We start from the raw sequence: 25,426 nt of genomic DNA on the forward strand, positions 1-25,426 counted from the left end.
ATTAATTCTAGAAGGAATAAATGCAAAAAATCTTATATGATTAAATATTCAGAGTTAAATTTAAAAAAATAAATAGAGTCCTGCGGTCCTAATTATATGATTAAATATCCAAAGTCAAATTGAGTTGATGAATCCAGAAACATGGTTGATTCTCGTTGGACTTTGATCACAACGAAGTCAGCACGAGAACGTTTCCAATCTCTTTTCCATTCTGAAATTAACTAAAAAGCACCAGTATTCTTCCAATCTCTATTCATATAACTAAAAAGAAAATAGTTAGTACAGCTTAAACCGGTGACGTAATGAACATAATTGAGAGTGTCTGAAAATTAAAAATATCCGAAGTTGATGCCAACTTTAAATATTTCAAAATCAAATGTTCAGAGCCTTATTTTTGTAATACAAAAATCGGTTAAAACATAATAGAACAATTCAATACGACACAGAATAATAAAAATTTAAAAATCCTTTATTTTTATTTACCAGGACGCAATGGCTCAATCAGGTTGAAATTCCACTTCACATTTTGATAAACAGAATTTGCTAAATAATTTTATTCAACTGATTTAAATGTATAGTTACGCCATACAACACAAACTATTGCAAAACCACCATCTCAACACAATGAAAAGTATTCACAAGAGATTGGGATAGCCATAATCCAATCTATGGTGCCAATAGTTTCTTGATTCCTGACCTCTGCTCAGCAGTTAACCTTGTGGGGAACTTTATGTTAAATTTAATTCTCAGATTACCCTTCTTTGAAGGATCTTTTGGTATAGGCATGCCTTCCTTCGGAATTACTTCCTCGTAGTCTGGATGGATCACACTGTTGATTGGGATGGTCAGGCTTCTACCATCTAGACTTGTAAGACTCACAGTATAGCCTGTTAGAGCTTCTGCAAGTGATATCTTCTTCGTCAGAACCAGGTCATTGCCTTCCCTTGTGAATGTGCTGTGCGGTTTCTCATCTATTATGAAGACGAGATCTGCAGGGATGACATTTGGTTGCTCGTTGCCTTTCTCTGGGAAGGTGATTTTTGTTCCCTTTTTCCAGCCTGGCTTTATATCAATGGTCAATATCTCCTCCACTGGCAACGTCTTCCTGAAATATTATCACCACAGGATAAAAAAAAGAGGTAGTTAGTAGACCAATAGTTGAAAGTGGAATTGAGGGCAAGAAAGATGAATTGTCAGGATGAAATATGCTATAGCCACCACAAATTCCCTATCTGTAGAAAGCTACCATTCCATTAATAATTAACACTTGATATAGAGACAGAAATTAAAAGCTAAGATGAAAGACACCACTTACCCGCTAGCATCCGCAATTTCCCTTGAAATCTTCATTTTTTTAGTAGTCCCTCTATAAAGCTCCTCAAGTGTACACGGCAATGTATTCTCAATTGCAGGGGCTTTTCTAGGAGCAGAGCTCATCGGTCGCCCATCACCGAAAGAACTGAAAATATCATCGCCGAACATTCCACCGAATGACCTTGCTGAACCACCCCTCATGCCACTACCACCTCCCATTCCTCCAAATGGGCTTGAAAAGCCAAAGAATTCAGCAAAAATATCATTGGCATTTCTGGGATTGAATCTAAATGTTGTTGGGCCATCCCCAGTTGAGAAGAAAGTAGCTCCTCCAGGACCACCAGCGTCAGGTGGTGGCACCTGGCCTTTCAGCCCTTCTTCTCCATATTGATCATAGATTGCTCTCTTTTGAGGATCACTTAGAACCTGCAATAAATGAAGAATACGGAGTGAGGTTTAAGTTATTCATTGATCAGATAAGAATCTTTAAAATCATCAAAAACATCTACAAGATCAGAAGTTGCATGTACAAACAACAAAAAGCACATAAAAACAGAGGAAGACCTTTATTGAATAATTATTCAAAAGTTGCATGTACAAACAACAAAAAGCACATAAAAGATAGAACTTAGTCATCTATACATACAATCAATCAAGAACAATAAAAAGAAAGAAATAACATATAAAACGATAATATACCTCATAGGCCTCAGAAATCTGCTTGAATTTGGCTTCAGCTTCTTTCTTGTTATTTGGGTTCTTATCAGGGTGCCATTTCATCGCGAGCTTTCTATAAGCTTTCTTTAAATCATCATCTTTAGCATTCTTATCAACCTGCAATATCTTGTAATAATCAACACCCATACTGAATTTGTATACTTTCTTACTCTTTGTATTTTCTGCTAAAACTTTAAGGTTCTACAAACGATTTGTGATATGGCTGGTGGGTTTGTACTAGTATTATTGTGTGTTGTTGTTGCGGATGTTGTTGGGTATGTGAGATATGGGGAGTGAGATGATTGTGTATGATTGATGGGGAATGAGGAAAAAAGAAGAAAAAGGAAAGGATGTGTCTCGAACATGTCTTAAGGGACCAGAAAAATGTGGAACTTTCCAGATTAAGAGGTTCCATTTTAGGGATCATTTTTGTTTTGTTTTGTTTTTTCTTACACAGACGTTGCTTTTATATTCTTGGCTTTGGAACTTTTCATAAAGCCCAAAAACTGCAAACTAGAGTTCACCCATTACTATTCACATTAAAGTCCACCCATCCATATGTCAATTACCAAAATGCAAATTAATTTGGATTTTGTAAAGATTTATGGAACCCAAGATTAGGATGGAGAGGAGTATCAACATGTAATTAATAAAAATAATTTTAATTTTAATTTTAAATATTAATTCTTTTAAATTTTCAGACTTGATTATTAGTATAATTTAAGTTAAATTAATAAATTTATTTTTATATTATAGAAATCGCATTAGCTGAAAATTTTTATCTTTCAAGTTCAACTTTTATTTAATAATATTATAAAATATTCTTTCTCATTAAATATAATTTTGATATTATATAGATTAGATTAGCTCAAACGTTAAGATGTTAATATAAATTTACGGTCATAAATTAATTAATAAAATATAAATAAATCAAAAATTAAATAAAATAACAAGCTAGCTTAAAGATTTCACGCGCAAACTTATAGTCACAGAATTATAAGATAAATAACGACTTATAAATTAAATAAGTATTAAAATAATTTATAATTTTAAGAATTAAAATTAAAAAGTGTGAATAAATTCTTAATAAATTAAATTTTATTTTGAATCTAATGAATTATAAAGTTTTCTATATATTTTATAATATCTGTTAGTGGCCAAATTATTTAATTATTTTAAGAGAGAGAGAGAGAGAGAGGGAGAGGGGGCTGAATTATTTGTAAAGATCCCGTCACCGTTCAGTCCTAAGGTTAAAATAAGAGAAGGCCCGGCAGTGGCGGGTGCGGTACACGTGAAAATGGTTGATCCCCTGCCCTTCGCCATAGGCAATGCCGCTTTGCAACTATGGATGGCCAAGTGGCCACACACAAAGCTGCCCATCTTCCATCTTAAACTCACTGCGCTTGGAAATTTCTTTCTACACTCCCGATTCAATGAATCACAAACACATATATATATATATATATATATATATATTATTCTCCAGTAATATTTTATATAAAAATAATTTTTATATATTTATATATAAATCATAGAAATTTAAATTAGTATAATAAATCATAAAAATTTACATTCTATTTCATAAAAATATTATTTATATAATTATATTTATACAAATATTTTTAAAATATATATATTATATTATTATATTTTATTAAATTATAATTTTATCTCATCAATTTTATTTATATAATATAGTAAGATATTAAAATATTTTATTTCTAGTTGCTATCATTTTATCTAATATAATTAAATATTAAATTAAAATAAATATTTAAATATTTAAATTTTTATTAATTATAACATCTTTATAGTTATAAATTTTATTTAAATTTAAATATGTAATTGTAAATTTTTTTACTGTATATAAACTTTAATTTTTAAGATAATATAGTAAATATAGAAAACAATCTAGATAAGAGATTATACATACTTTAATTAGTCATTAAGCATAATATATATTATCCATATATAGCATTTATAATAATTAGAATGGTATATAAAAGTGAAGACCTACATAGGGATTGGTGTTCGTAAGGTGAAAACTAGAATAATTTGACATGTGATCAACTTTTGAGTGGAAAAATAACTATAAAACAGTTCTCTTATAATCGTAACTTTTGAATAAAAATAAAGCTTAAATTATTAATTAAATTTTATATTTTATACTTTTAATATTTATGTTTAATTATTTTAAAATTTTAATAAAGAATATAACAGATTAATTTATCTATTAATATAAAATTAGTAAATAAATAAAAAGATTTATTACCTTAAACATAAAATGAATAGAAAATATATATATAGAGAATTTTTAATAATAATATTATTAAGTTTAGAATAAAAATATTTTTATTAATCAAAATTATTATTTTTAATAAATCTAGTCGATTTTTCATATTGTTTTTTACAATAAAATTTTAGAAATTATTATTATAAATAAATTGAATAGAAATATTATTTTAGAATTTTAAAATAATTAAATAAAATTACTAAAATGCAAAATTCAATATTTAATTACATTTAAAAATAAGAATGTATAAATACAAACAGTTACATAAATACAAACAGGTCAACATCTTTTTCATTACCCGTGCGCGTCCCTTTTACCGAAAAGGCACTTTTAACTTTCTCCTATCCTTCTACTTTGATTAAATTTTCCTTTTCTCCTCCTACACAAAATACGAATTATAATAGTAATCCACTTGACCTCATTCGCGGCATATTAAGTGATTTTCCGGCAATGTATCCGATCACATTGCCTCTCTCTCACTCCAAACTCTCATTTCCATCTATCAAACCCTTCTCCACCCCTTCTAACAACCTCTCCACCGCCACTTCTCATGTCAGCTTCCGCAGTTTCGCTTCTACCAGCGAATCTCTCATTGCTTCCACCACCACCACCGCCGTCGCCGTCACCACCATCCAAACCGCCAACCTCTCTGATCCCGATGCAACCGCAAATGCAACGGCCTTCGTGATCCACGCTCGCAACCGAATCGGCCTACTCCAAGTCATTACTCGTGTTTTCAAACTCCTCGGGCTCCGTATCGAGAAAGCTACTGTAGAATTGGAGGGAGATCACTTCGCCAAAACGTTTTACGTGACCGACTCACACGGCAACAGAATAGAAGACGCTGAGAGCTTGGATAAGATCAAGAAAGCCTTAATTGATGCGATTGACGGTGGAGATGAGGCTAACGAAGTGAAGAAGGTGGGGTGTACACAGAGAGGAGTGGCGGTGAGGAGGAGGCTTGGTAGTAGCAGTGAAGGTAAAGCAAAAGTGGATCGGATGTTCGGGTTAATGGATCGGTTTTTGGAAAACGATCCGAGTAGCTTACAGAAAGATATTTTGGATCACGTTGAATATACAGTGGCCAGGTCACGCTTTAATTTTGACGATTTTGAAGCTTACCAGGTATTCTATAACTAATCAACTAATAATAATAATAATAATAATAACAACAACAACAACAACATTACAATTTAAAAAATAAAAAGGTTTGAAAAATTGGCGGGAATGCATCGCATTGCAGGCTTTAGCGCATAGCGTGAGAGACCGGTTGATTGAACGTTGGCATGATACACAAATATACTTCAAGAGGAAAGATCCAAAGCGCATATACTTCCTCTCACTTGAGTATCTTATGGGTAAGGATTTACGACTGCTTTGACTTTCAATATCGTTTTTTTTTTACTAGTAAACTGATTGCTAAATCGTCATTTGTAATTATTAGGTAGGTCATTGTCAAATAGTGTGATTAATCTCGGTGTTCGAGACCAATATGCAGATGCATTATCTCAGCTTGGTTTTGAATTTGAAGTTCTTCAAGAGCAGGTTTGGCTTGCCTTGGCATTTTATTTTCCCGTTAATAGAAGCAGATATTTTTGCTATCAGAATAATTATTATTCTTCTAGGCATGTTTTAGATTTTTAACCAAGTTAATTTACGCGCTTAAATGTTAACTGTCGGGATGTTTGAAGGAAGGGGATGCTGCTCTTGGTAATGGTGGCCTTGCTCGTTTATCAGCTTGTCAAATGGACTCCTTAGCAACATTAGACTATCCTGCATGGGGGTAATTTTCTATCCTGTGAATACCTATTAAACTATTAATTTGCTGACTGATTATTACTCTCCTTAATATTTATCAGGTAGGAGGATGTTTATTGATTGTGTAGGATTACATCTTACTTTTTGCAGTTATGGGCTGCGATACCAGTATGGCCTGTTCCGTCAGGTCATATTGGATGGTTATCAGCATGAGCAACCTGATTATTGGTTAAATTTTGGAAATCCCTGGGAGATAGAACGGGTTCATGTCACCTACCCTGTGAAGGTTAGATGTACTTCCCCCCTTTTTATAACATATATTAAGTTATCTTATTAACTGTTGCACTCATGATATTGCAATACCATCCATTCTATTGCCTTGGCTTTTATATAACCATTTATCTGGCTATATTGAATTGATTAGTTCTATGGAACTGTTGAAGAGGAAGGTTTCAATGGAGGAAAACGTCAAGTTTGGGTCCCCAAAGAAACGGTAAACAGTAATATCTTAGTGTAACCAGGAATGTCTTGTTTAAAGTTTTATCTTTTCTGAACTATTTTAGTTTTACATTTACATAATTTTATAGTTTAACATTGTGAAGCATGCCTTACATAATGGTTCTTTTTCCATGATGGAGGTTGAAGCTGTAGCCTATGACAATCCAATACCTGGGTATGGAACGAGAAATACCATTACTCTTCGCCTTTGGTCTGCTAAACCAAGTGATCAAAATGATATGGTAAATCTTACTACAGTTCAATATTATTCATTTCAGGCATGCATGTTTTGCTTCGCATTACTGGCTACAGACTTACAGTACATATGCCAAGAAACAGTTGCTGTAAATCATTGAAAGAAAATATAGACTTGATTATCTCTAAACACTAGCAATGATAAGCTAAGTTGTTTAGCGTAAAATATTTTCTCACTTTTAAAGTAGTATCTTCATGAGAGGAAGATACAGGCCAGAAAGGTAAGATGGACAGGGGAAGCCTATTTATTGTATTGGGTCTTTTCCATTCAATTCTTTTCTGCTTTAAAATTTACGCTCCAATTGCCACCATGTCCTTAAGGTAAGATTGGCACATTGTCTATTTTTTGCTGTGCACCTGAACAATGTTTCTTTATTTTATAATTGCACCAATATCATATGTCAAAATTATTGAATATATTCTGCTTTAATCCAAGAGAAGTTTAAAGATGATTTTGGGTATTAAGAATAGAAAAGTGTCACGTAATCTGCTCAGGTGTTTCCGAGATCTAATAATATGTTGAAGACTTATATCTGGAAAATGTTCACATCTTAATCTACAGTTTGCCTCTGTAGAGCAACAAAAACAGTGATCTGTTTTATAATGTTTCCAATTTTTGTCATTTATTTTCTTCTCATGCAAATTGGCAGGAGTCATTTAATACTGGAGACTACATCAATGCTGTTGTCAATCGACAGAGGGCAGAAACCATAAGCAGTGTTTTATATCCTGATGACCGCTCATATCAGGCATGGCTTTTCCTATTTTATTGGTCAGTTACTGCTTATGCATTGAATCTGAGTCAGTGAATTACACTTTTCTGCATGCTTCAATTGCAGTATTTGCATTTAAAGGCAGTTTACTGTTTTCAGAGATTGATTGCGCAGAGATGAAAGAGGGATATTTAATGCTTCTACATGAAAGATCCTGTCATTTTCAATATATCGTTTGCAGCTATTAACTTTTCCAATGACTGTTTCCTGTAGTTTGTTTGTGCTGCTAAGCTTATTGTCATTGCTTGTTTCAGGGGAAGGAACTACGATTGAAACAACAATATTTTTTTGTCTCCGCATCACTGCAAGACATTATTCGGAGGTTCAAAGACACCCACAGTAACTTCGATGACTTTCCAGAAAAGGTTTCCTATCTCAGAGATTTCTCATCTATCATTGTGTGCCAACTACATGATTAAACTAATTAAATGTCATTAAAAAAATAAAGAAGCTTGATTCTGTATTTTTAGGACTACATGTTTAGTATGCTAAGATATATTTCTGCTAAACATCTTTATGTAACTTCTACTGAAATAAGTCTGTATTTAGACCTGCTTGTTAGTAGGATGATTTGTGTTGCATGTATACATGAATATTTATATGTATATTGCTACTTCCATCTTAAAAGCAAAAAAATGATGAATCCAAGTATTACATGCTAGTCAACATTATGGCTGGCAGGTAGCTGTGTGTATAAATGAAATTTGTATGTATGTTGCCCCTTCCATCTTAAAAATATAAAAATAAAAATAAAAATTATATTGATGAATCCAAGTATTACATGCTAGTGGTCATTATGGCTAGTAGTGGTGTCTACATGCATGAGCTGCTCTGATGTTTGCATGTGAAGAGATTTTTCCCCTCAGAGGATCTTTTCCCCAAACATGTATTTGTTGCCAGGATATGTTACCTTTTCCTTTAGTCTGTTTGCTTGCCTCAAAGATATTATTTTTGCATTGTATAGGTTGCTCTGCAGCTGAATGATACTCATCCATCTCTTGCAGTAGTTGAGGTCATGAGAGTGCTCGTGGATGAAGAACATATAAGTTGGAATAGATCATGGGACATTGTGTGCAAGATTTTCTCCTTCACAACTCACACAGTATCGCCTGCAGGACTGGAGAAAATTCCTGTTGATCTACTGGAGAGTCTTCTACCGCGCCATTTACAAGTGGGTTGATCAGATTTTCTTATTGCATGTCTTATATAAACATGTGCTTAATGCTTATTGCTTGGGCTTTTGAAGATTTGTGAATGAATGACCATATTATGATCTAGTTTTAGACATAAATTTGCTCAACAAGTTCTTTGCCAAATGATGAGTTTAGGAATAGAAAGATTGTCTATTTTTCCAGTTATCTTATTTTCTTTTCCTGATGGGACTGCTTTTTTCTTTTATTCAGATTATATATGATTTAAATTTCAATTTCATTGAAGAGTTGAAGAAGAGAATTGGTCTAGATTATGACCGACTTTCCAGGATGTCAATTGTTGAGGAAGGTGCTGTGAAGGTACTTGCAAAATCTATAAAAACTTTCATATTTTCAAATTTATCTTCTTTAGACTAATTTCATTTGGCATGACTTTCGTGCTAATGGCTTTAATAAGTCTGTTCTAGCAGGCGCCTTCTTCATTTTCTTTGTTGTCTTTAATAGTACGATTGATAGAGTTTGCTTGTTCTCAGAAATTTTTGTGAACCAAATTTGGTATTAGGATATGAGAGATATTAGATTGCAGCAATCTGGTATTGTTTGGATTGAGGTTTAGTCGGTTGTCATTGAGAAGGTACCAAATAAACTTTGGTTTCGCTAAATTACTTAGTCTCTATATGTGCATATATTTGTTTCTAGGAATGCAAAATATTAATGGAAATGGAATGATGAACGGTTTCTACCTTTTTGGGTAATTTACTTGCAATTTTAATGGAATTTCTCCCTTGTATGCATCACGATGTTTTGCTGTTGAACAATAGAAGTACCACGCAAGTTCAAATTTTCTTTATTGCTGGACAGAGTATTCGAATGGCAAATCTATCAATTGTTTGCTCTCACTCCGTGAATGGTGTTTCTAAAGTACATGCAGAGTTATTAAAAACAAGAGTATTCAAGGTAGATATAATATCTACTTTACTTGCTTTTTTCATATCCTTTCCTTTTATGTAACTGAACTTGTGTATTGCCTTTCCAGAAATATGCCACTAGGAATGTCCTCAAAATTATCTGACAATTTTTGGAACATCTTTGCAGGACTTCTATGAGCTGTGGCCTCAAAAATTTGATTACAAGACAAATGGAGTAACCCAGGTTGAGAATAATCACCTTCACATTATGCCTATTTTAGGAAATGACTATTCTTTATGTTATCTTGTTATGTTCTAGATCAAGCACTGGAAGAAATGTGAAGTGCTTTTGATCTTTTAATGTGTGATGTCTCAGCGTCGCTGGATTGTTGTCAGCAACCCAAGTTTATGCGTTCTTATCTCAAAATGGCTTGGAACAGAAGCTTGGATACGTGACGTGGACCTTTTAGCAGGCTTGCAAGATTATGTAACAAATGCTGATCTACATCAGGAGTGGAATATGGTACCTTTTAGCTTTAATATTCATGCAGTTGCTCTTGAAGCAAAGTGTATGGTTTTTGTACAGGTGAATTTACCTGCTGCAGTACCTTTTACTATTGTAGGTTAGGAAGGTTAACAAAACAAGGCTTGCAGAATATATTGAAGCAATGAGTGGAATCAAGGTCTGAGTCACAGCTTTGTTGGAATTTTTTATTTATCTTTCAGAAGGTTTACATCCAAGTCTTGTAGAATACTGTATTATTTATGATCCTTTTATATTAGTGGCATATCATTTCACTTGCAGGTCAGTGTAGATGCAATGTTTGATGTACAGATAAAGAGAATACATGAGTACAAAAGACAATTGCTCAATATACTTGGCATCATCCACAGATATGACTGCATCAAGGTGAATTGAATCTTCTTGGAAGGTTTTCTCTTTTCATCTTCAGTTAAAAAGATTAGTGCTTCAGCTGATCTAATACTTGGACATCTCTGCACACCCTAATTCACTTCCTTAAGTAAATATTAATGTGCTTTTCATCTTTATTGCTGGAAACTAAATTGTATTTGGCCCAGTAGTTACCAATTTCTGGGTGGGTGTTTTACACTTATCAAGAACAAGTTTAGCATCTCTTGAATTGCCTGCATTTTGGATTTTATTTGTAGGTCATAACCTAATTACCTATCACATTAGAATCGGGTTTTCTGCTTTCATTGATGATGTAGATTTACCAAGTGTGCTTTACATGAATTTTGCTCCATTTAATGCCAAGTTAGCTTTACTTAAATGTGTGATGTTATTCTGACATTCTCTATAGAACATGGAGAAGAATGACAGGAGGAATGTTGTCCCTCGTGTCTGCATAATTGGAGGGAAAGCAGCACCTGGTTATGAAATGGCAAAGAAGATTATCAAACTTTGTCATGCTGTAGCAGAAAAAATAAACAATGATCCAGATGTTGGAGATCTTATGAAGTTGGTAAGAGGAAAAAATAGTCCTGCATCAATTTGTAAGAGAATGTATGCTTTCTTGTTTCTGCAATATTTGAGCAGACTGGTTTTCTGGCCAAGCTCTTGAAAAAGCAAGGCAAAAAGATGAGCTAAAAATCATATTTCTTTCACAGCTGAAATGTTAACATTCAATAACAGCTTCATGCAGTGAATTTGAGTTATAATTTAATTGTTGGCTATGCTTTTCAATATATATCTTTTGTGTATCGCCAATTTCCAAAGCCATGATGTCCTGTTCACCTTTCAACCATTTTATATAAACTAAGCTTTTCGGATGGTAATTCTCCAGATTCTGGTCTCTGCGAGAAGTAATCCTTGGGAGCTTTATGAGGATATATGTTTTCTTGTCTTTTTGCATGGTTTGCTTGTTAACATTTCTGATTCTAATTTTGTACTGTGGCAGATTTTTATTCCTGATTACAATGTCTCTGTTGCTGAGTTGGTAATACCAGGAGCTGACCTTTCACAGCACATAAGGTTGGTAGTTATGGTCACATGCCAATCTGAATGAACCTCAGTTTTCAACTGCAATTAATTTTTTTTTTAACTTATCTCATTGTCAAACTGCTGATAAGTGATATTCCCACAAACCAACCCAGCTGAGAATTTGGAATTGTAATAGTGGCCATGTGACATTTATATCCATTTAAATTTATAGTTTCTCTGAAATCATTTTGGATTGCCATCTCTCTTTTAAATTTCTTATCCTCAATTATAATTTTCAACTCCATGAAATGGAACTAGTCTTTCCTGTTAATGGCGTTAGTTCTCTATGTGAAATTCTAGATGATAGTGGTCAAGTACTTCCTACTTCATTAATATGTCGCAATGGATTCTGTACATCAATTCTAATTTTCAACTCCATGGAATGGAACTAGTCTTTCCTTTTAATGGCGTTAGTACTCTGTGTAAACATCTAGATGATATTGGTCAAGTACTTCCTATTCCATTAATATGTGGCAATGGATTCTATGTCACCTTCAATCTTCATGGATGTTCTAGAATTTACATAATGTGAGTATTGATGTTTGGACATGCGTTGGAATGGACCTTAGGTTCAAGTTCTCTTAAGAAATAATTCAGGCATGTATTCTTCCGTGGTCATAAATATATCTATTTCTTTGTTTTATGTACAGCACTTCTGGCCATGAGGCATCAGGAACTAGCAGCATGAAGTTTTTGATGAATGGATGTTTACTTCTAGCTACAGCAGATGGTTCTACAGTTGAAATAATTGAGGAGATAGGGAAAGATAACGTGGTAAGCACCAGCAGCAATATGATTTGTAAGGATACTATTTGAATAAGAATGTTGAACTCACATTTGTATGTGTTGATATCTTGATGTTTGCATGAAAGTTTATATGAGCAACCAACCTGTGATGGTAGGAATTGGGCCTAGTTGATTTGGGATTCAAGAACGAACCAGATTTTCCAAAAGTGCAAGGAGGCTTTCTTCTTTATTACCCTATTTTACCTCACTGCTTCCAAAACAATAGGGTTTTCTTAATCTGCTTGCTAGTTGTGTCTATCTTTTATTCTAAAATGAACTAAAAATCATAACGCATCCTTCTGTTTATATTGGATGCATGGCTTTCCTAATGGAACAAATTTTTCCCTCCAGTTTCTGTTCGGTGCAAAAATACATGAGGTTCCAGTTCTGCGTGAGAAAGGATCTGCCCTCAAAGTGCCTCTTCAATTTGCTCGTGTCGTAAGGTATGCCATTAACTTGTACGTTGTTGCACTCATTACTATAGAATTACATCAAAAGCCCGTCTGAAAGATTAACAAAAATGACACCTTTGAAAAACCTTCCTTACACTGGTAAATTGTCCTATCTAAGCACCAAAGAAAAAGCAAACAAGAAACAGGAGAACTATCCTTGCTAATGATTTAACTTGCTGAAATGCTTGTATGAAAGCCCCACAAGCTTTTTTTCAAGGCAATGGAAATTCTTTTATACATGTATAGAGTACATTTTCAAGTAGAGCAGATGAGTGAAGATGTTCTCCATACTCATGTCAGTACAGTAATGATATGCTGATTGCTGAGCTACTAATTGAAATTGCAATTTCGATATTGATCAACTCAAATTTGACTCTGCTGCTATCGCATGCAGGATGGTCCGGAATGGCTATTTTGGCTTTGAGGACTATTTTAAATCATTATGCGACAGCGTGGAAAACGGCAACGATTTTTACCTTCTAGGTTGTGATTTTGAGAGCTATCTAGAGGCACAGGTAATGTCGTATTATGACATTTAGGTGATCAAAAGTGCCAAAAAATAGTTGGTTCTGACATGAAATAACTGTAGGCTGCTGCTGATAAAGCATATGTTGATCAAGAGAAGTGGACCCGGATGAGCATTCTAAGCACAGCTGGGTCTGGACGATTTAGCAGCGATAGAACAATTGAAGAATATGCAGACAGGTCATGGGGAATTGAACCCTGTAGATGTCCATTCTGATCTCCACTTGTCAATGTAAAAATTAGAATAAAGCATGTACTGAGGGACTCCCCAGGTTTCTGCCTATTTATGCCCTATATACTTTAGGAGATATAATAAACCGTTAAATCTTGCACCACGGAACCTGCATGTCGTTAGTCAACAGATGTTGGCATGCAGTGCAGTCAAGTGTAACCGAAACAGAGTCGTGTTTTTATCTTCAATTACACGCAAAAGTACAGGTCCACTAAGACTAGGGGGATCTGAAATAAGGTTAAATTGTATAATTTTTCGCATCTGCTTTCTTCTAACACTAGAGTGTTATTTTTTTAAAACCATTTTAAATTGTGCCTTTGAAATTACATCTTCAAGCTGCCCCATGGATCTGTCAAAGGCATCAAACCGTAATGTGAATATTTTCTTTTTCCTTTTTAGTGGCCAACTTCTATTAGAGACGGTTGGAGATGAAAAGAGAAGGACCAAGATGCACTCTAGCTGGTGAATGACGTGGCCAGCATGCTTCCAAATAGAGCAGCACAGCACAACAATTGCATTCCTTTAAAACGATTTTTGAAATAATTTTTATTAATCAATATTAATTATTAATAATAATAATGCGACTCGACTATATTTAAGACGATAGTTGAAACATTTCCTGTAATCTGACGGCGTCGTATTCTTCAAACGGATCGTTTCGTAATGCCGAAAATGAATAGTCTCTTCTCTACTCTTCATCTTCACTCTTCTGTGTAGTAGTAGTAGTAGTAGAAGCGCAGAGTGGAAGAAGAGACAACAAGGATGGTGTCAGTTTATCTAATATTGTTATTATTTGCCGCCACTATTTGCTCGTCTCTATTGGATCTAACATCTCAAGATCAACACAGCACCAATCATCACCTCCTCACTCAATTGCACGAAGCCAAACTGAAAGTCGCTCAATTTGGTAATAACCCTTACTTTTCTCTTCTAAATTTAAATTTCTGTCAACCCTAGCTGAATCTTATTTCTATAAACAGAATCTTCTCTTGAGGAAATCGTCCAAAAAGCAGAAGCTAAAGAACTTTATCTTAAAAAACAAGAGAAGCAAATTCAGGATTCGGAGAAGACGTTAAGCGATCTCCATTTTACTCTCTCAAATTTGAAGGTTTTCTTTTGTTATTATATTTAGTAGTAATTCTTTGGTTATTAATGCCATCTTGCTTATAACATTATAAGCTTTTAAATTGTAGAGTGGCTCACTGCTAACTGATGAAAAGGTCCATGCACTTGAAGAAGAGGTTTGTTTTTCTCTTGCATTTAAGTAATCACGAATTTGTTGTTTTTGCTTCATTGAAAGTTTGAACTGATTTGAGCACTAGTTTGTTGATGGATAGGTAAGAGTGCTATGGGCGACTTCGAGAAAGAACAACTTTGATATTCATGTTTTACAGTCTAAAGCACAAGATGCTGAAGACAGGTTACAAGTAGTTCATTCGCAGGTCGAGAAGGTCACTACTCTTATACCTATTGTTATTGCTATATGTAGTCAATATTTTTATTGAATGAGATAATATGGGAAAAAAAGAAAAAAACCTTAGAATGGCTGTGATTCTTGTTAGATATGTCTATTTGCCTTTTTTATTTTTTTTGATTCCAGATGGCAGACATAGTATCAGAGCAGTGGATCCAAATTCAACAGTTTGAGCATGCTCTTCAACTCAGACAAGTACAGTGTTACTAAACAACAGTTTTTCTATATGTTGTTCTCAAGGATTTTTGTAACTGAAAATTGTTTTCTATTCTGTGTTGACGCCCAGAATGATGTCTAACAAGTTCCCCTCTTTCTCTCAGATGACCATGTTAAAGGCTCAAAGGCGAGTTGGGCCTCCAAGATGCTCATTCTTGAAGGTGATAGTAAGTTATTTTGGCTATTTGATACTGCCATATCTTATAATATTTTGATATTCCATGCATTATTGGGCAGCAATGATGTCTTCTAATTTTTTGATGTATTATCTCTGGTGTAAGTTTTGACCCAATTTCATGTATTATGTGGATTTGTAGTTCATGAATGACCTTTCCAGCAAATATCTTCCAAGTTCTCTTAGGCCATTGGGTTTGAATTCATTTGGCAACTGGAGATCCTACATATTTCAAACTCTCAATCAATTAAGAAGATTCTTTTCAACAATGAAAGAATCCCATCATGAGGTTTATTTGCTTTCTTCACTTTGTACACTTTCTATTTCCTGGCTTAAGTTTCATTTTTCCTCCAATCTTAACACAACTGGTTTAAAGTTGACATCTGAAGTTCTATGATTCTCCGTGATGAGTATGATTATTCTATGATGAGGATTTTTCTTTGTAAGATCATGTTTGTTTAATGATTTCCATTTGTTAAGGTAATTACAAATGCTAATTTGGAGAATTACCTGGCCATAATAGATTTAACCCTTAGGTTGTTCATACTCGTACAAGGTCTTTATTTTCATTGCTTATCTAAGGTCTCTCCTAATGGCTTAATTTTACAAAATAACAAGGTTTGAGAGGGATGGAGGTTATCTGTTTGTATTCTCAGTTCTGATTCTCTGCTTACTTGAATTATGGATAGCATGCAAGCCATCAGTTTATTTTATCTTTTTCAGTTCTTATTATTATAACAATGATAACTGAACAATGAAGTGACCTTCAGTGGAATTGCATTACCATTATGATGTTTTAGCCTGGATACCCTTATACTGTAATGACAATTATTTCTTTTTTATAGCTGCAGGGATTAATCAGACAAGAAATGGAAAGACACGAGCTCACTGCACGCCTTGCCAACAAGGAGCTAGTATTTTTTGTGGTATGGTGCCTTAAAAAACCTTGCATTCACGCCCTGTGTTACTGATGCATCCACAGTTTAGCTATTTCTGAAAAACATAACTATTGCTGTGAATTTTATTGAAATCCCAGGCTTCTGCTTTAATCATCTTCCCAGTATTTAGCGCTTGGATTTTGCTGTCATCACAGTTACAGTAGTTAAGAATTTTGCTCTGGAGAAGATAGTAGCATATCCTATGATGAAGAAAAGGATAAACATCCAAACTACACCACCCCTCCAGTCCTCCACCTTCTCTATTTTTTCATTTTTCTGTGAGGGGTAAATACGGTTTGCTTTCTGCTACAACATGACTCGATCTCCATGCTGATTTTGCTGTAAATTTTTTCTTATACTGTTTGTTCTCCTCTACGCATCAGAAGGTCAAATCAATAGATTTCCCACCTTGGTTGGGGTATTTACATAACAATTCTGTACTATAGGCGTTAGATTCTAATATCTAAATATAAATTTGTAACCATTATATAGCAAAGGCCAAATTGTTATAATGATCCTTCTCCGAGCTCGGGTTATAGAAGAAGGAGAAGAAGGAACTGAGAAGAAGGTATCAGCAGCAACAGGTTTTATTATGGGACAGCTTATGATGTTCATATCGATCTATTATGCGCCTCTGCATCTAGCATTGGGTAGACCTCTTAAAATAACTTTCCTAGCTCACGTATTTGTCTGTGGCGGTCAATGTTCTTCAAGTATAACTTTCTTTGATTACAGATCGACAGGTGATCTATCCTTTCTCCCCTTTTGTCAGTCATCTTGATCCGCCAGAGGGTCTTAAGCAAGCTAGCTCCTTGAAGAGGCTTGACAGGAAAGAGGAGTGAAGGAGAACCTAAGGAAAGTCTCTCTCTACCTCACGAGCTCTTGGATTCCATGGCCAAGGCCTACATTTGTGGATTTGGGTGAAGGCGGAGGAGTAGAACAGGAGTGAGTATAGGATAGAACCTCAGGATACCAGGGGAGCTTTGGCATAATAAGGTAGTTCTGGGGCTAAAGACATTGTGGAGTATGGGGTAAAGGAATTTATGATTGCTATTTAAAATCAAAATATATATAATTCATTTTTATTGCGTCTCAACTTGCCACTTGTCTGGGTTTAAATGTAACTGTTCCATTATACACATCGTATACCAAGCAACACAGAGGGGTTAAAGAAATTAATGCATCAAAGGAGCTCTTCTTAGGGTTTAGGAGACTCACAATTCTTCTATAATTCATTGGGTACATGTACAAACCAAAAGCTTGAAAGAGTTTGAACCTAGCCAAGCCGTTTTGCATTGTATTTGGCAGGCTTGCCTTGAGTACCCTGGTCTGTTTCTTTAGGTCCATAAACAGCAATAGTTTATAGTTGCAAAGATATTTTCATTCCAAACCTTATCTTCAAGATGGAAGACTCCACATGGGAGCAGAAACTACACGCCCTAACCCACATCCTAACCAGCCCCACAACGACACCATCCCTCTATTCGCAATTCTTCATCTCCACACAAATTCCATGCTACATCCACTGGGATTACCCACCTGTCTTCTGTACCAATGGCACAAGAACCTTCCCTTCTCTCCATCTAAGGTGGGTATACTATCTCTTTCTGAAAAGGGTATCCAAATTTGGGCTGCCTGAGACTTCTTGGAGGTCTAAATGCCCATACCAAGTGCCCCCACCCCTGATTCTTGCAAAGGGACTAGAGGAAGCACAGTGGGGTGATGAGCAAAGAAGAGAGTATGTCAGGAAAAGGCTGAGAAGGAAAAGACTTGGTAGCAATATTCATCCTTCTATTCCTATTTTAATTCCCAATCTCTTCTTGTTTTCACTTCTGCTCTGGAACCCATTTCCTTATCTGGATTCTTAAAAGGAAAAGGAAAAAAGGAAATATTTCGAGGGTCTGTAACATTTTCTTTTCGAACTGGTGGGTTTGTTACATATGTGTTCAATTTCATATTATGATTTTGCATTATTAGTAATTCTGGTATGCTTTTAATTTTGAATTTTGATAAATCTTTTGTGGTTAAGTTTGGCTGGAAAAAAGGAATGACAAAAAATTATGTGGCATCTGTGGATCAAGAAATAGCTCTATCAATCCCGAAAACATTTTCTGTTTCTCAATCATTAGCAAGTGTGATGTAAAGATTTTGGCCACTCCAACTTATGGGTTAATTTGGTTCTCAAATTTATAAATTTTTTAGACCAAATATTTATATATTTAATTTAAATTAATTTTATTTAAAAGAAAATGAGTCATTTTTTTAAAAATAAAAAAAAAGTAGTTATTTACTCCTGCACAACCGCTATTATTATTTTGATTATAAAATTAAATTGATAGATATAATTTAATAAAATTTTTAATATTTAATATTAATTTATAATATTTTAAAAAATAATAGCAACTAACTATTTTTATTAATTTTGAACAATCTTAAAATTTTATTAGTATAATAATATAAAAAATTATTTCAAAGTATTTTAATTTTAGTCTTTTATAAATTAATATTATCAATATAATTGATATTACTATCTTTTAGGGTTAAAATTTATTACATAATTAAAAAATCAATTTATTATTAAATATAATATTAAAAATATAATTTAAGATATTATTTTCTAGAATTAGAAGTATTATTTAATTATAAAATTAATTTATTAGTTAATAAAATATTAATATATAATTAATATGCTATTTTCTAAGATAGAATTATGATTATTGTCTAATTAGAAAACTATTTATTAGTTAATATAATATTAAAGTATAATTATTATGTTATTTTTTAGAATTAATGTCAGTATTTAATTAGAAATTTAATTTATTAATCAATAAATTAATTGAAAAGACTATAAATTTATAAGTTTGAATCTCATGTGTCAAAAATAAGTACATATGTCAAAATAAAAATCTTATGTATCAAAAAATAAACACATATGTCAAAAAAATTTAGGTCTCAAGAATTAATATATATATATATATATATATATATATATATAAATATTTGTAATCATATTTAATAACTATTTTTATAATTTTAGTATAATTAATATAATTAAGTAATAAATAGCTATTATTAACATTATTTTCGCCAAAATCGCTCATCTTTTTCATCCTGGGCACCACCACCACCACCATAATTATCCTCTTCACTATTATTATTAGAAAACAAATAGTAAAACACTGAAAAATAGTAATATTTATTTTTTTATTCTGTTTTATTTAAATATTAATACTTATTTTCTAATTATATAATTTAATTTAATATAAAAATTAATATTTTTATTTTTTATTGTATCTAATCTCTTCATAAAGAGTGCGTGATTTATTCTCTCATATTTTATAATAAAAAAAAGTTAATTTAAATTAAATATAGAAAAATTTAGACTAAAACGTTAATACATTTATAAAATAGCTAAATTGGCATGTGCGGATGTGCGGTAAGGTAGTAGCGGAATTGGAATTTAATCCAAAATTTGATCCCTCACCCTAACCATTATGAAGAAGTAGTTGGCCATTTAGAGTATGACCTAATTGATCATGCAGATAAACTATAGCAAAGAAACATAATAAATTGGAGTTACTTTGGTGCTGTTAATGGGAAAGCCAAAATGGGTTGTTACTGCCTTCAAAGTTGGTGAGGAAAAATTAAAAGGGGGAAAAAAAAAAGATATAAATCTATATCATCCCTCTTGCCCAATCTAATACATTATTCAATGTGCTAGTTTATGCTTGTTCCTTTCTACCCAATTTCCCTAGACAACTAGTAATTGAAGAGAAGATTCCTGTTCCCATAATTTCCAAATATGTAAACTTTGAACATTGGCTTTCAAATTAATTCATAGAACAGATAAAGCTTCAGGATGGGATGGGATGGGATGGGATTGGATGGGATGAGCTACTACTTACTACCCACAAACAAATTGATTGTTCATACCAACAATTTTCTTTTTTTCTTTTTTCCTTTTCTATATCACCACATAATATTCAGACTTTAGTACTATTATGATTCTTACTCCGCTAAACAGAGACAGATAATTGATACTGGGATTAAAATTTTGAATGAAATAAGATGGTAATTCACTGAGTTAACTCATGACATAACTTTGGATACTACTGTTGTTGACCCTTCAAGAACTTCTCTTTATCTTTGTGTTTGCTCTTTCTCTTTCTCTTTCTCTTTTTCTTTTTCTTTTTCTTTGCCTTTGCTTTGTCCTCCTTATACTTCGTTCTAAGAGAAGGCAAATCGCTACTGCCAATACATGATTTCCACCTCCAAACCCGCCATTCACGGAAGAAAACTGCAACTGAACCAAGAAAAAGGAAAAGGGCAAAAAGACTTAAAAAGGCAAAAGAGTGTTTGTTCGAGTGATAGGTCAAAATCCAAAGGTTGACAATGGAGCATATGTACCCACTTTTGAGTGGCCTTTACCAAGTTTCCAACTATTAATCCTTTTGATTGGACAAGTTTAATTCCAGACGTGAAAATTAGAAAAACAAATTTCTAAATTCTGAGTATTCTCATTTGACAAATTATGGATATTGATGGAAATATAAAAATTATGTAAGAAGTTGGTACTCTTATTATACAGTTTACAGCCATTTAGCTCCAATTAAAAAAGAGAAGTCTATTTCTTGATAATTTGTTATTTATGTGGTATTTGCATCAAACATTTTATCAAAATGTGATATTTTTTTCCATAGAAATTGGGACGTCTTATATATATATATATATATATATATATATATATATATATATATATATATATATATATATATATATATATATATATATATTCTTAGAAAGAAGGAAAAGAAATATTCAAGAGTAACTAAGTAGACTGGTCAAGCAATAGAAACTTTGCTTTTGAAAACTTTACTTTATTTTAATTTGGTCTGCTAAATTGGCAAATGTACCAACCATGGATAGATCATAGAAGCTTCTTTTACACCTTTCATTTTTTTCCCTTGCAGACAAACTTTTCAAGTTCTACTTCAAAAATTATCATTCATTCTTCAATTAGAATCAGAAATTTAAACTTACAATAGTTCTTCCTCTAGTAAATTCTACTTATCACAGGAAAAATGATATTTTCCATAACAGTAAAATATTTAATTTATCACAAGAGCTTTTCAGGAATGAACACATTAAAGAAACAAAAACCTAAAAGTAGCCTTGCGAGTTTTAGAGGATCAATTAAAGTGGAAGTCCCACTAATAATTGTTCGTGTGCAACAAACAGGCTTTGGACCTATCTCACCCAATGCCCATTATTTTCTCTACTTCCTTTGGTAATTGCAGGAACAACATCCATTTATTGTACATATCCCACTTTATTTCCATCAGAAAGCTTGACATTCAACCTCCATGTGCCTGTTGATAGATTTTTTGTTTTTGGGAAGAAAAGATACGACCCTTAGTTCTCTTTCTAACATATAAATATATAATATTAGCTATGTGTAAACGTGGACATATCTAATCAAATACAAGTTTCAAATTAGGGATACTTTAAAGTCAAAAACTTAAGAGTTAGAAATCCTTGACTCATTGTGCATTCCCTTGCTAAAAGCAGTAGAGAACTGAAAAGCAGACAAGATTAATTTGTATTCTCCTATGTTGTTGCAGTTACATACATCCATAATTGTTGAGCTATAGTTTGATCACTTGCAGCAAGAGTTCTAAAGTTATAGATAATTTCTATCAACCTAACTAAGAGATACCATAAAGTAAATATTCACCTAACCAAATAAAAATGTTATCTTAATACTATAAATGAAAGATGTAAAATTATCCACGAAGAGACTTAAACTTTAGACCTCCCAGTTCTTACAGGTGAACTCGAATTAGCACGAAAATTTTAATTAATTTCTTTTGCTGAATGATGGAAAAATCTAAGAGGAAAAATGATGGATTGCTGTTGCAGGATGACATGTATAATTCGGAAATCTAATTAAAACTGATCACTTGTGCAAACTTTGCTTGCAATTCCATCTAAATAACAAAGACATGTAAGGCATAATATGATTTCTTGCGCATGCAGAATAAGACTGGGACATGAGGATAGCGTAGCAAAAAGATTGGTTGTGTTGTGTGTATTGGATTAGACAAAGGGAAAAGGGAACACATGCTGCCTGCCTGCACTAAATGCCATTATGGGCTTTCCCCACCTTCCACAATCCCCGCATAATTACCCGACCCCCACTCTATTATTCATATATGTACACTAACTTGTCAGATTTGCCCTTCTCATGATAGCCCATTTATCAAATGATCATGTCAAGCTAGTAGAATATGAAAGCCACTTCTGAAGGTTCTTAGCCAATTTCTCTTTTTTTGCATTTTACTAACATGGGTAATTATATAGTTACTACTAAATGGTAAGTTTTGGGGCATTACCCATTGTCATCACCTCGGGATTCTTTAAGCTTTTTAAGGTCTATCAGTATCATTACCTAAATAAATTTATGTCTCTTGATGACCCTTAATCTGGTTTGATTTGCTTCAAAGATAAGAAAGAAGAATCAATAACAAAACAATTTATATATGTGATTAGTATTTGACTGTTGAGATCTAATTAAGTAATAGGGTCACATGAGAGGATCTTAAGAGAAAGCATATTTTTGAATGGGGATGTTTTTCCACAGTGGGATTCATGAAATATTTTTCCAAAGAAAATATTACTAAAAGAAAAGACATAATTAAGAAGAAACATAAGGAGAGGGAAAAATAAAGACTCTTCTTTTGTTAAAGTTTTCTCATAGAGGGACCACAACCATCACCTCTTCCCCATTTGCAACTAATGAGTAGAAAAAATTGGAGAGATGGAGTGACCTTTTTTTGTATATAAAAAGATCGCACCATTGCAAGCACTTAACTCACTATAGGCTATACACTGAACTATCCCTTATCTTGCTATTCCCAGGAGCATGGCTCTCTCTCCAAAAATCATTCCATTTTTCTTTCTCCTAACTCTTTTCTTCGTGCAAATTTATGCTAGAGACAGCCAGTTCTTTAGCAAGGTGTCTCCCACCACCACCGTCAACCCTTCAACCACCACCACCAACAATGGCAAGGAAGAAGAGAACTTGAACAAGCAAGAAGAAGAGCCAACCTTCATGCCAGAGACCCAAAATGGTTATGGTCTTTATGGTCAAGAATCCACCCAGACCCAGTTTCCCACCACCACCAAATTAGGTAATGCACCGTATACCACCGGCACCGCTTTTATCCCTTATACAACCAAAACCCAAAACCAAGAAACCTACACCAATTACCCTAACACCAACACCAACAAGAACAACAATTATTACAACAACAATCAGTACTACAGCAACAACAATGGATATAATCAAGAGCAGCAGCAAAACCTTGGTGAAACTAGCCTCCAAGAAAGCAGCTACACCACCATGACCAATCCCAACAACTATAACAACTACAACAACAATGGCGCCAATGGATACAGCAACTCAGAGAGGCAAGGCATGAGTGATACCAGGTACTTGGAAAATGGGAAGTATTACTATGATGCAAGGGGTGAGAACAACTATTACTCTAATCAGTACCAAAATTCAAGAACCAATAACTATGATACTAGTGCTTATTATAACAACAACAACAAGAAGAACAAGAACTACAACAACAACAACAATGAGAATACCTACGAGTACAATGACTCCATGGAAAACTACCAGAACCAGGAGGAAGTCCAAGAGAACCAAGAAGAGCAGTATCTACCTTGAATATTGAAGAAAATGATCGAGGTTGTCTGTTGATCAACTATTGGGTGGCGGTAGATGTTAAATTATGTTTAGTGGGAAAGATTTAAAAAAAAAAAAAAGAATACATGAAAATTTGATTTATTGTGGTACGTAATCTTGTTATTATTATGTGATCTTTTGTTTGATGTTTGCATAGGCTTCATGCTTTCGAGCACTAGAGCATATCAGAGCATGTTATTTTACTTTTTGCCATTTTCCTTCTTTTATGAACAACTAATTAAATATCAATAAAATGTATATTATAGTCCTTTTAATTTGTTCTTCCTCTTTCAAATTGTTTAATTATTAGAAGCAAGAAACTAATGAGAAACTTTTTTCTTTTCTTTTCTTTTCTAATTTGATGAACACCAATGGTTTCATTAAATTAGCTGGTATTTTAAACTGTATCTATAAAATTGGTTATATTTGTGAGCATTTCAAGTAGCAACTAGCTCAGTAACAAGTGATAAAAAAAATGGAGATAAATAGATCAAATGTGAGACATTAATGATGAAATTCACTTCACAAATGAATTATCCACTTAATTACAATACAGACTCCTCCCATCTCAAGTTTCAAACTAAAACTTCCCGATGATCTATCTTCATTGCATTCAAGGAATTGGGTCTCATTACCCCTACTTCACCTACCACATTAAACATGGTCTACAAGGAATCCTTAAATGAGACAAGGACCATTGTCTTGGCTTTATATGAGGAGTGTTCGACAGTAGAGGGAGTAGTAGCCGGTTAGTTATTTTCATTTCAATCTCATCTTTCAGCTTATCTGTATCATTGCACTACAACCCAACAAAAAGCGAAGCTTCCAGTTCAGAATCAAACAAAATAATATTTGGCTAGGCAACTACACCTTCGCAGTGGATGTAACAGTTTATGATTCTTATCCTCTAAACCATAAATAAATCATTGTCTCTCTGGCAGTGTTTCAAGTGTAGTTTCCCCATGACTGACATTTTTCGGGTTATTTACTGATCAATACATAATTGGTTTAATTGGGAAGTTATAATGAGAGAGCCAGTCCCCGCGAGAACAGTTTATATCATATATCATTCAGATGATGAATATACATTGGATTGCAGCTCAGTAATGCCTAATAGTTAAAGAATGAATTGTAACCGTGCAATATGATCAGCACTAAGGCACCTTAGATTGCGGAATTGACTTTCTTGGTTAGTTTTTCTCTGTC

The 25,426-nt window shown here is 33.4% G+C and overlaps 5 protein-coding genes across 8 annotated transcripts; 4 read left to right on the top strand and 1 right to left on the bottom strand.

The window, feature by feature from the left end:
* Window positions 1-451: 451 nt before the first annotated feature.
* Window positions 452-2,450, bottom strand: LOC8258425 (dnaJ homolog subfamily B member 13). The gene is made up of 3 exons (XM_002509384.4): window positions 2,014-2,450; window positions 1,316-1,740; window positions 452-1,105 (listed from the first exon to the last, which is right to left on the bottom strand). The coding sequence occupies exons 1-3, from the start codon at window positions 2,176-2,178 to the stop codon at window positions 667-669; spliced, it is 1,029 nt and encodes a 342-aa protein (XP_002509430.1). The 5' UTR covers window positions 2,179-2,450; the 3' UTR covers window positions 452-666.
* A 2,167-nt stretch (window positions 2,451-4,617) lies between these two features.
* Window positions 4,618-13,992, top strand: LOC8258426 (glycogen phosphorylase 1-like). Its single transcript, XM_048374964.1, has 22 exons — window positions 4,618-5,449; window positions 5,568-5,682; window positions 5,769-5,869; window positions 6,016-6,107; window positions 6,233-6,368; window positions 6,507-6,575; window positions 6,721-6,822; window positions 7,486-7,584; window positions 7,863-7,973; window positions 8,573-8,779; window positions 9,012-9,119; window positions 9,621-9,716; window positions 9,855-9,911; window positions 10,044-10,190; window positions 10,291-10,350; window positions 10,473-10,577; window positions 10,990-11,151; window positions 11,587-11,660; window positions 12,320-12,443; window positions 12,807-12,898; window positions 13,302-13,422; window positions 13,497-13,992. Exons 1-22 carry the CDS (start codon window positions 4,775-4,777, stop codon window positions 13,647-13,649), a joined length of 3,006 nt encoding a protein of 1,001 aa, XP_048230921.1. The 5' UTR covers window positions 4,618-4,774; the 3' UTR covers window positions 13,650-13,992.
* A 263-nt stretch (window positions 13,993-14,255) lies between these two features.
* LOC8258427 lies at window positions 14,256-17,563 on the top strand. 4 transcript variants are annotated; one of them, XR_007216121.1, is made up of 10 exons: window positions 14,263-14,571; window positions 14,645-14,772; window positions 14,858-14,905; window positions 15,002-15,115; window positions 15,265-15,333; window positions 15,459-15,521; window positions 15,672-15,818; window positions 16,375-16,455; window positions 16,566-17,117; window positions 17,203-17,563. XR_007216121.1 is itself a non-coding variant. In XM_015716399.3 (9 exons), exons 1-9 carry the CDS (start codon window positions 14,427-14,429, stop codon window positions 16,629-16,631), a joined length of 855 nt encoding a protein of 284 aa, XP_015571885.1. In that variant the 5' UTR covers window positions 14,256-14,426; the 3' UTR covers window positions 16,632-17,563. The 4 variants fall into 4 exon arrangements, 3 of the variants coding, with proteins under 3 accessions (XP_015571885.1, XP_015571871.1, XP_015571877.1); XM_015716399.3 differs by having other exon boundaries at window positions 14,256-14,571; window positions 16,381-16,455; window positions 16,566-17,563; XM_015716385.3 differs by having other exon boundaries at window positions 16,566-17,563.
* Window positions 17,564-17,668: 105 nt separating this feature from the next.
* On the top strand, window positions 17,669-18,551 carry LOC107260893. Its single transcript, XM_048374966.1, has one exon. It carries the CDS (start codon window positions 17,871-17,873, stop codon window positions 18,333-18,335), a length of 465 nt encoding a protein of 154 aa, XP_048230923.1. The 5' UTR covers window positions 17,669-17,870; the 3' UTR covers window positions 18,336-18,551.
* Window positions 18,552-23,321: 4,770 nt separating this feature from the next.
* LOC8258428 (protein E6-like) lies at window positions 23,322-24,495 on the top strand. Its single transcript, XM_015724894.3, has one exon. The coding sequence runs from the start codon at window positions 23,390-23,392 to the stop codon at window positions 24,200-24,202; it is 813 nt and encodes a 270-aa protein (XP_015580380.3). The 5' UTR covers window positions 23,322-23,389; the 3' UTR covers window positions 24,203-24,495.
* Window positions 24,496-25,426: the final 931 nt, after the last annotated feature.

This window comes from Ricinus communis, chromosome 5 (genome assembly GCF_019578655.1).
Source record: "Ricinus communis isolate WT05 ecotype wild-type chromosome 5, ASM1957865v1, whole genome shotgun sequence".
Taxonomy (NCBI): Eukaryota; Viridiplantae; Streptophyta; class Magnoliopsida; order Malpighiales; family Euphorbiaceae; genus Ricinus; species Ricinus communis.

Bases quoted from the DNA above. Each gene is read 5' to 3' on its own strand.
- LOC8258425 (XM_002509384.4), bottom strand. From the start codon at position 2,178: ATGGGTGTTGATTATTACAAGATATTGCAGGTTGATAAGAATGCTAAA. The intron at 1,741-2,013 runs GTATATTATCGT...CATTTATTGCAG, and splicing joins AGATTTCTGAGGCCTATGAG to GTTCTAAGTGATCCTCAAAA. The intron at 1,106-1,315 runs GTAAGTGGTGTC...ATAATATTTCAG, and splicing joins GAAATTGCGGATGCTAGCGG to GAAGACGTTGCCAGTGGAGG.
- LOC8258426 (XM_048374964.1), top strand. From the start codon at position 4,775: ATGTATCCGATCACATTGCCTCTCTCTCACTCCAAACTCTCATTTCCA. The intron at 7,585-7,862 runs GCATGGCTTTTC...TGCTTGTTTCAG, and splicing joins CTGATGACCGCTCATATCAG to GGGAAGGAACTACGATTGAA. The intron at 9,717-9,854 runs GTAGATATAATA...ACATCTTTGCAG, and splicing joins TAAAAACAAGAGTATTCAAG to GACTTCTATGAGCTGTGGCC.
- LOC8258427 (XM_015716385.3), top strand. From the start codon at position 14,427: ATGGTGTCAGTTTATCTAATATTGTTATTATTTGCCGCCACTATTTGC. The intron at 15,334-15,458 runs GTACAGTGTTAC...TCTTTCTCTCAG, and splicing joins ATGCTCTTCAACTCAGACAA to ATGACCATGTTAAAGGCTCA. The intron at 15,819-16,374 runs GTTTATTTGCTT...TCTTTTTTATAG, and splicing joins TGAAAGAATCCCATCATGAG to CTGCAGGGATTAATCAGACA.
- LOC107260893 (XM_048374966.1), top strand. From the start codon at position 17,871: ATGGAAGACTCCACATGGGAGCAGAAACTACACGCCCTAACCCACATC.
- LOC8258428 (XM_015724894.3), top strand. From the start codon at position 23,390: ATGGCTCTCTCTCCAAAAATCATTCCATTTTTCTTTCTCCTAACTCTT.